We start from the raw sequence: 9,023 nt of genomic DNA on the forward strand, positions 1-9,023 counted from the left end.
TGCCGATTTAGTCCCACCCAAATTGTTTTTCCAAACAGTGCAGCTGCTTCCTTCTGGGCTAAAGCTCCCTCACGTTCGCCAACATATTGTCCCCAAGATGGCCTCGACCTCAATACCGCCCGCTCGAGAAGGCTCTCTCGATCTTTCCAAAAAGCTTTCGCAGCTCCGCGCAAATAGTAATCGCCGATCGCAAACCTCTTCCTCTCGAGAGCCCACCCCTGTCACCCCTCCATTGCCTTCGCCGCCTGACCTTTCCGCCCATCAATACTCACGCCCGGTCCGCCGCATCTTATCGCCGAAAGACCATGAGCTCTTTTTAGCTTCACCCACCTACAAACTGGTACTTGCGTTTATATTCGGTCTCTCGGACTCGGTGCGTGGCCGTGCCGTCACTGATGTCCAGAAATCGGCCGATTCGAATCAGATCGTCAATATCGTCTCGGTGGTGGGGCGATTACAGTCTCTATTAGTAAAGCATCCTGCGCTGGACCAGGGCGGCTCGCGCTTTGGAAATCCCGCCTTTCGAGCCTTCTTCGACGATGTCGCTACACAAAGCGCGTCATGGCATGCGGACATCCTCGGCTTGCAGGATGCATCCGCCATCGAGGAGGTGTCAACATATCTGGTTGAGTCCCTCGGATCGCGAGATCGGCTCGACTATGGATCAGGCCACGAACTTAACTTCATGATGTGGCTGTTAGCTTTATATCAGTTGGGACTACTCACCACCCAAGAGTTCCCCGCTGTCGTGTTCCAAGTTTACGTTCAATATTTGCATCTGATGCGGGACATCCAATCCACGTATTATCTCGAACCTGCCGGGTCACACGGTGTCTGGGGGCTGGATGACTATCATTTTCTCCCTTTTCTATTTGGTGCGAGTCAACTCGTGGATCACCCGTACATCACACCGCTGGGCATTCACAACGTGGCCATGTTGGACGAGGAAGGGGATAAATACATCTACCTGGACCAAGTGCGCTGGGTCGACAGCGTCAAGACCGTCAAGGGTCTGCGATGGCACAGCCCCATGCTGGACGACATTTCCGGAGCTAAGAATTGGTTCAAGGTTGAGAGCGGGATGAAGAAGATGTTTGTCAAGGAGGTATTGGGCAAACTTCCAATTATGCAACATTTCCTGTTCGGAAGTCTGCTTCCAGCTGCCGAGGGGATGGGTGAGCGCTCCGAGGATGCCGATGACCATGAACATGGAGATGGCCAATGTCTCGACCATCCCCATGGGCACACCACGACAGATTACTTTGGGGATTGTTGCGGCATCAAGGTCCCCAGTACGATTGCGGCCGGCGCGGAAATGCGCAAGCGGATTGGCGGGTCCAATCTTCGTCCTATTCCATTTGATTAAAACAAGAAGGGCACTTAAGAGAAATTTTCAACGAATTCACCAATTTCTGACTATCAAGTCAACTTCAAATTTCAAACTGGAATATCAATCTCCCGGGACATACACATAAATTCAAGAAGGGCCATGGGCATGATATCTTGAAAAGGTAATTTGTAGCCAAAAAAATCCTGACCGTCAACCGATTGAAGTCCAGGAATTTGATGTAGTTGGTCATGGATCAGAAAAAAATAAACCTGAAGGAGTGTGTGGAACGAGAACTTGGTTTTTTTTTTTCTTTTTTTCCCCCTTCAAGTAGATCATAAGGTCCAGGATAAGATCCTGCAGATGGTGCTCGAGACTCGCTCGACGCTATTCCTACCATTACTTTTTTCGAAAGTTTCCACTCGTAGGTTTGGATCTATTGAAATGTCTTTCAAGCGACCTTAATGTACATTCGTTCACTGATCATCCCCGTTCAGTGGGATCAGAGTCAATACAGGAAAAAAAAAACCGCCATTCACACTCGTTCACGCATCCCCAGGGTCTCTCAGCCCACTACCTGGCAAGCTTCCAATCTCTCAGCCAGACGGAAGCTACCAAACGAGTCCTTACCCTCACTCTTCCTCTCCCTCATCCACTTCCTCTTCCACAGTCAACAACGGCGCTCTCTCGTGGTCAGTACCCTCCTCGGATTGGAACCGCCGACCCGCGAGCGTGACATATCCCACGAGGATGACCCCGACGACGAATCCAGCCACCACGAGGCCAACATTGATGGGGACCGGGTTACCGTCGAATGGCCCGTGCGTCAGGGAGTCAAGCCAGTACTGGGAGAAATTGACCATCCCGGATAGACAGATGATTGTTCCATAGACTCGACCGAAAGTGGCGAAGCCGAAGACCTTGGTTGCGTAGTCCCTGTGATTCATGTGTCAGCTAGTCGTGTCGATTGAGTAGTACATGGGGATCAGGGGGGGAGAGAGAAAGTAAAATAAGGCAGAACATACGACATGGCTGAATAGTATAGAGGGCGTAGTAAAACGAACAGAATGACCGTCCAATAGCCCGCCCACATGGCTGGAATTGAATTAAGAATGCCGATGCTTGTAGTCAGAAACACGATCAGACTCAGAGTCGCCGGGACACTCAGACGATCCAACAAGCTTCCGATCAAAGGCGTAGAGAGGATTCCACCGATCGGCAAGGCGACATCGAAAAAGTCATTGATGCGCTGGGCGCTCTCGTCGGAACCGAGCATGTACTCATATTGAGTGCGGATCGTGGCAATGAAATAGTTCATCCGCACCATCTGAATGACCGTCATCAAGGTAATCAAGATGAACCACGGTGTCATCATCTGTTTGTGAGCGGGTAATCCGTGTAAAACACCCCAGACTTGACTGATTTGGTGACGATCCTCTTCGCGCTCCGCCCGTTGGAGTCGCTCATCTTCGTCGCCGAGAACTTCGTTGATATTCTCGATCATCTCCTGGCGCCGCTCGGCACGTCGGCTGCGCACGCGCTGCAATTCTCGATCACTGTCAATATCCTGATCGGAATCGTGCACGTCGCGCATCGGGTCCTCGGCTTTGTGGATTTGATCTTCCAAGCGCATGGTGGTGTAGTAATCCCGTGTCGGCATGAATGTCAAGAGTGCCAAGAGAATGATCACCGGCACGGCCAGGTAGCCCAGGAAAAACTTGTCAGGGGTGAAGGTCTGGTCTGAGATCTCATATACCAACCGGTAGAGGAGAAAAACGGCAGCGGACGCATCGAAGGCTCCGGTGACCAGCGCGACAATGGTTCCCGCGGATTTTGGAAAGGCGTTTGCGATTTGAAAGGAGGGCACAAAGATAAAAGTGCCTCCAAAGGCGAGGAAAAAGTTGCCCATCACAAAGCCCTGGAAGTGAGGCCAGAGGAACGAAAATGCCAGAAGGATACTTCCAATGGTCAAAGATAAACTACCGATCAGACCGCAGATCCGTGATCCATAGTGGTCGAGGATAGTCCCCACGGGTAACGCCGAGACGTTGGCCGTGATGGACGCGATGGTGAAACACAGATTCAATCTGTTCCATCTTGTCAGTAGGGATGTCTCACAAGTACCTTCCTACAAGACACACAGGCGCTCACCTCAGATCTTGTTGCACACACAGCTTGACTCCGTCGCGGACCTCCTCTTCTGTGCACAGGTCATGGTAGACCCCCTCTTCAACGAGGACCGGTTTCAGCGCTGCATATCCAAAGAGAATCCCTGAGGCGAGCCAGCATGCGAAGATAGTAAATACGACCTGCGCTGGAAAAAAAAAATTAGTATGGCAGCCCTCCAACCGATTTCCACATTTCTCTTTCGCTAATTTTTTTTGGCTCTTTCTGGGAGGGAGGTATTTGAAATGATGTGCGCATACCCAATCTTCGTGCCGCAGAGACTTGATACGCGGGTAAGGCGGGCGGCTGGTCCTCTAACGGCACCGGCTGCGTTGGTGGCTGGAGCACATCATAACTAATCTTGCGAGCAATGGGATGGAAATCCTCATCGATTTCCACATCTGGCTCGACATCCACACCTTCCAAGGGAGTGACGTGCTGCACGAGCGACATGGCTCGCTATGATGCGCAGGACGGGCAACAGGAGGGTGGTCACGAGTGAAGCTTCGTGCAGAATTGGGTTCCTGGAAGCTCTGGCGGATTGGCCTCGTGTTTTTTGTGGGGCTCCTGCAGCCTGACAGCCTAACGGCCCAACTGTTAAGCTGATCTGAGTTGCTTGTTCTGAGAGCCTTGGTGGAGGAGGTGCAAGCGCTGGACATGGACTACATGACGGAGAGTTTCGTTGTCACCAGTTACTGGGACGATCGATGCGTCACGGTCACGAGATGCATCAAAAACGAAAACTGGACAGTCGACGAGGCGTGTGAATGTGTTTTGTCTTGTTTTCATTTCATTACAAAAGTCGTGTAACTTACAAGGTCGTCCATCACCTGATATCAGGTCATATTACGAACGAAGCGGGTTCCTCACTTCTGTCTTTACTGCTACGGTTCCCTTTTGAAAGGCGACGGGTGATGGCCCAACTGCCGTAGCGAAGTGGCGTTAGGATTATTTGCCGATCCGCGATAAGCTCCCTCGAAACAGCGGATTTGGTCCGGCCGAGGGGTTGCATGTCATGATGAGATCAAAAGTCCACAGAGAAGGCGCTCATCGCCGAGGATCACCCACTCCGGGTCGAAGGGTTAAAGGTTGCTGCGCCAAGTCACCAGACATCGCTTCATCTACATACGTGAAGTCCTCCTGAGCTTTCCAGGTTGATTTTCCCTTGCATGCAGCCATTCCAAGAGGCCAATGACCTCACTACTGTGCATCGTGAGACTGGACCTTTGCGAGCGAGCGACAGACAACGTCGTTACGCCCCTTCGTAGACATGACTTTGCCCGGTCGGCAATTTCTGCGAGACTGTCAATGTCGGTTCCAGAGTCAATTGAACACTCTGTATTATCCCACTATGGTAATGATGGGTACGAATTCGTACGAAGCTGGACTTTTGAACTTGGGTGTAGAGGGGCTGGAGCTACATGTGAGATTCTTTCAACATTGACTCACTCAGAGAACTTGCGAGAACTTTTGATTCAACCGGGCCCGATTTGAGTCACTCAACAGTCGTACCGTGTAGATACTCCACACACCGCCTGTGTCATAACTTCTCTGAACTCGGATGCACCAACAGCTCATGAGAAATCTCTAGATGGTTCGTGATACTCCCGGTGGCAAGCCAATTCACCCAATAGGTTGTACAGACTGCAGACAAGGTGACCAGGATCTACCGCCAGATCTAGGCCCCGTGTCATATCACGTGATGCATCGAAACGCGGAGAAGCATCTCCGAGAAACTAGAGCATGCCAGCGACATGGAGGGCATGCCAGTGATCATGCCGATAATCATCATCTTCTGAATCTAGAGAGCTGTACAGATATCTAGAAGCATCTAAGCAACCCGGTCATAGGCTATATAATACCCCCCAAACACGTCCCCAATATTCTCGTTCATCAGACATCATCAAGCAAGAATCAGAATCACAATCAAAAGACACTGCAATCGCGAAAAGCCTTTACTACTACTCTCCATCAAGTGCAAGTCTCTGAACTTTTCCAAGAACTCCTTTGATTGTTCAAATCCAAAGTTCAAACACAAAACACACAATGTCTCTCTTCCGAACCAGCTTCCCTTCCACCGGCGACTTCGCCCCTCTCTTCCGTCTCCTAGACGACTATGACAACCACCGAAGCCATGGCCAGTCTGCCATCCGCGGCTTCGCTCCCAAGTTCGACGTCCGTGAAAGCGAATCAGCCTTCCACTTGGACGGTGAGCTGCCCGGAATTGCTCAAGAAGACATCAACATTGAGTTCACCGACCCACAAACCTTGGTCGTGAAGGGCCGGACCGAGCGCGAATACCACCACTCCTCGGAGCCGTCCAAGGACCAGTCCAACACCGAACAAGCCGTCGAGACTGCCGACAAGGCTTCCAAGAATAACAAGTCGGTCGGCCAGCACCGCTACTGGGCCAGCGAGCGCAGTGTCGGAGAATTCTCGCGGACCTTCTCGTTCCCGAACCGCGTGGACCAGGACCATGTCAAGGCCAGTCTGAAGAATGGCATCCTGTCCATTCTGGTGCCCAAGGCCACGGCCTCGGCGACCAAGAAGATTACCATTGAGTGAGCGGTTTAGCGACTATCGTGTCGGCATTGCCTGACTCGGTCGGATTTACCTTTCTTCTGTTCACTTTTATGATGCAGCGTTGGAGTATTTTGATCTTGTGATCTCATTTATGAGCGTACACTTTCAATCCTTTGCATGAGCGTGGTCTATCCTGTGACGTTCCTTGATTTTTTTTCTTGGGCCTACTTGTTTGTCGAGTTGCGACCGGCATTCATTCGTTGTTCGCATAGCTGTGGCGTGGATGTTGACTTTTTGGGGGTGATTTTTCATGTCACTATTGATAATGTGCTAATACACTCCTTCAATCCTTTTTACCATGTTCTTGGAAAGAAACTTCTTTCTCTTTCTAATTCACTAGTTGACTTGAAATTGACTTTTCAATCTAGAGATAAATCTGGATGTTTGCATCTAGCCAACCAAATATCTAGCTATAAGGATTAATTCTATAGTTGCACGTCTCTAAGAAACTCGAAACCCTACCAAATCAGGTAGATTATCTTCCCATATTTTATGTGTACTTTTATATAATACTTTTATATAATCAGCACAGCATCCCCATCTTTCCACTCAACTATTATCCAAATGAACAAATTGCTCAACATGAACTCTTCCAAAATGTTCTATACCCACGGATCCACCAATCAAATAAATGCCAGTGCTGTCCAAGCCCCCTCTGAGAACCAATTGTATCACCGGCACCACCCGGAATCAAGTGGCAAAGCCAAAGAAAAAGACTGCCCTTCCCCACCTCCACTTCGACTGTATTTCCACTCCAGTGCATTCGAAGAGACCCACTTTTTCAACTCAAGTCCAACATGATCGTTCTCCTCATCTGACCGCTCAGGAAATTCCTCGTTCTCCGCACCACCCGTCCGCCTTGTGGTCCTGATTGCGCGTCGAGAAACGGGCCAGGTGATTCATTACAACCTGGGTTGCTGGGAGAGACCTTCAAAGAGTCATCGCGCTTGCTGCTACATATGTAACAGCTAGATACACACATACACACATACAGACGCGCGAAGACAGTGTGCACCATACACACTTCCACGACCATCAACTTGGAGGACACACCGAGTATCGCGCCCAAGCACAGTCTCCAGAGGACTCCATTCTGATATATCGTGATATTATCGCCCCACGACCCGGCACAGGACCATTTTCCTTTCCCTTTTTCCTTTACCAGAATCTCGTCTCATCTTTTTCTTTTTCCTCTGTCTTCACTCGCACCCCATCCAAACGGGCCCGGCCGCGCAATCACGAAAATCACACCCCCTCCAGCGCCATCATGGCCCCAGACGAATACGCCACAGGCGGAGGCGGCAAACTCAAGCTCAAAGGAAGCAAAGTCAGCGACGGACGCGTGGAAAAGAAGAAAAAGAAGAAGAACAAGACAAAGCAAGACGGTACCACCGACCCGACCGGAAATGCGCCGGGTGAATCGCAACCAGATCGAGAATCCGAACAACTCGCCTCTCAGCAGCAGCATGAAAAGCCGGACCCCAACGAAATTGATCCGCGTCGATCAAATTCTCGAGATCGGGACGAGGACCGCGGAGCAATGGTTGCTAAAACCGAGGCAGAGAGAAGGTATGAGGAGATGAGGCGGAGACGGGTAAGTGAAGATATTCGGTTGATTTTTTGTCAATACTTTTTTTTGTTTAAGGGGGGGGGGGGGGGGGGGGTGTTGACGTTTGGTTGGCCTCGACCCCGACACTGGTGTATTCATGTATTGACAGAGATGGCTGACGCATTGTTTCGGGACTCGTCTCGGTTGACGGAGAGATATAGTTACAAGAACGATTGAAAAAAGAAGGGATCAAATCGCACAAGGAACGGGTCGAAGAGTTGAATAAGTATCTCAGTCGATTGAGTGAGCATCATGATATGTACGTGTGGAGAATTGACTCGCTATCTTTCTTCATTGTCGAGAAGGAATTGAGAACTGACACCTTGTGGTCTAGGCCGAAGATTGGACCTGGTTAGTGCAGGGCACAAATGCGGAAGAAACAGTTTTACTTCTTCTTTGTGTTACACGCCGCGATCAAAAGCGATTGGTCAGCTTGGAAACATCATTGCCATCCCTACGAAGCACAGTCTGGTACCTGTTGGATTGCAACACTCTGTGCAATCTACAACAGGTGACTTTTCACAGTCGGACAGCGACGGGGATCATGATCTTGCTACCGTAGCAATCAAACTGGAGCTGGGGCAGAATTTGAAGAATATAATATATGTATGGTGGGCTAATCCAGAAACAACAACGCTCCGAGGAGTGGTATCGTCTCCCCGGAAACTCTATGTTGATATCCTGAGAAGACTCGAGTTCAACCAAAAGAAAACCAAAGCGCAAAAGAAGCCGAAAAAGAAAACCATGCCCAACGGTATGCGAAAATAAAAAGTCCCAGAGGCAGCCGATGGAAATTGGCCGGCGGCGGGACGAGGTAATATAAAGCCGTTAAGAACGCCCCGACGATGGTAACACCTCCTGTGGCAAAGATAGCGGCTCGCGAGATAGAAAAGGGATGTCCCCCGAATCAAAGTCCGAGTGACGAACTCGCAAGAACAAGAATTGGAAGACAAGGAAAAAGAATCAAGGCAAACACCGCGCTAAAATCCCATCGGCATTATGGGGGCGCCAGCCTATACGCCGGGGAACAGCGTAGAAGAGAGAGAGAAAGAGAGAGAGGGCGAAGAGACAAGGGAGGAGGTTCTCGAAACTCTGAATCGAGAACCCCAAATCTTCCCCTTATACACCCTTGACAACGACTGTTCGTTCGCTGTTCAGCTTGTCGGCGTTGCGAGCATGTGATTCCTTCTTGCAATCCTCCAGCCCGGTACAGGAGTGGGCTTCGAGCATGCGGTGCTTTGAGCAAAAGTGGCCGTGGCAAAAACTGCAGTCTCCGACGATCCGCTGTGCCGCTTCCTTGCACTCCTTGAAATTGCAACGAGGCTTGCGAGGTGCCAT

The 9,023-nt window shown here is 50.3% G+C and overlaps 5 protein-coding genes across 5 annotated transcripts; 3 read left to right on the forward strand and 2 right to left on the reverse strand.

Moving 5' to 3' along the window:
- Positions 1-97: 97 nt before the first annotated feature.
- POX_c03644 (Serine/threonine-protein phosphatase 2A activator 2) lies at positions 98-1,366 on the forward strand (the record flags this gene model as incomplete). Its single annotated transcript, XM_050112536.1, has 1 exon — positions 98-1,366. One exon carries the CDS (start codon positions 98-100, stop codon positions 1,364-1,366), a length of 1,269 nt encoding a protein of 422 aa, XP_049970092.1.
- A 593-nt stretch (positions 1,367-1,959) lies between these two features.
- Positions 1,960-3,946, reverse strand: POX_c03645 (uncharacterized protein; the record flags this gene model as incomplete). The annotated part of the gene is made up of 4 exons (XM_050112537.1): positions 1,960-2,263; positions 2,353-3,414; positions 3,479-3,641; positions 3,754-3,946. 4 exons carry the CDS (start codon positions 3,944-3,946, stop codon positions 1,960-1,962), a joined length of 1,722 nt encoding a protein of 573 aa, XP_049970093.1.
- A 1,593-nt stretch (positions 3,947-5,539) lies between these two features.
- POX_c03646 (30 kDa heat shock protein) lies at positions 5,540-6,058 on the forward strand (the record flags this gene model as incomplete). Its single annotated transcript, XM_050112538.1, has 1 exon — positions 5,540-6,058. The coding sequence occupies one exon, from the start codon at positions 5,540-5,542 to the stop codon at positions 6,056-6,058; it is 519 nt and encodes a 172-aa protein (XP_049970094.1).
- Positions 6,059-7,343: 1,285 nt separating this feature from the next.
- POX_c03647 (uncharacterized protein) lies at positions 7,344-8,041 on the forward strand (the record flags this gene model as incomplete). Its single annotated transcript, XM_050112539.1, has 2 exons — positions 7,344-7,645; positions 8,020-8,041. 2 exons carry the CDS (start codon positions 7,344-7,346, stop codon positions 8,039-8,041), a joined length of 324 nt encoding a protein of 107 aa, XP_049970095.1.
- A 763-nt stretch (positions 8,042-8,804) lies between these two features.
- POX_c03648 (AN1-type zinc finger protein TMC1) lies at positions 8,805-9,023 on the reverse strand (the record flags this gene model as incomplete). The annotated part of the gene is made up of 1 exon (XM_050112540.1): positions 8,805-9,023. The coding sequence occupies one exon, from the start codon at positions 9,021-9,023 to the stop codon at positions 8,805-8,807; it is 219 nt and encodes a 72-aa protein (XP_049970096.1).

The sequence above is a fragment of the Penicillium oxalicum genome, chromosome III, assembly GCF_001723175.1.
Source record: "Penicillium oxalicum strain HP7-1 chromosome III, whole genome shotgun sequence".
NCBI classification, from domain to species: Eukaryota; Fungi; Ascomycota; class Eurotiomycetes; order Eurotiales; family Aspergillaceae; genus Penicillium; species Penicillium oxalicum.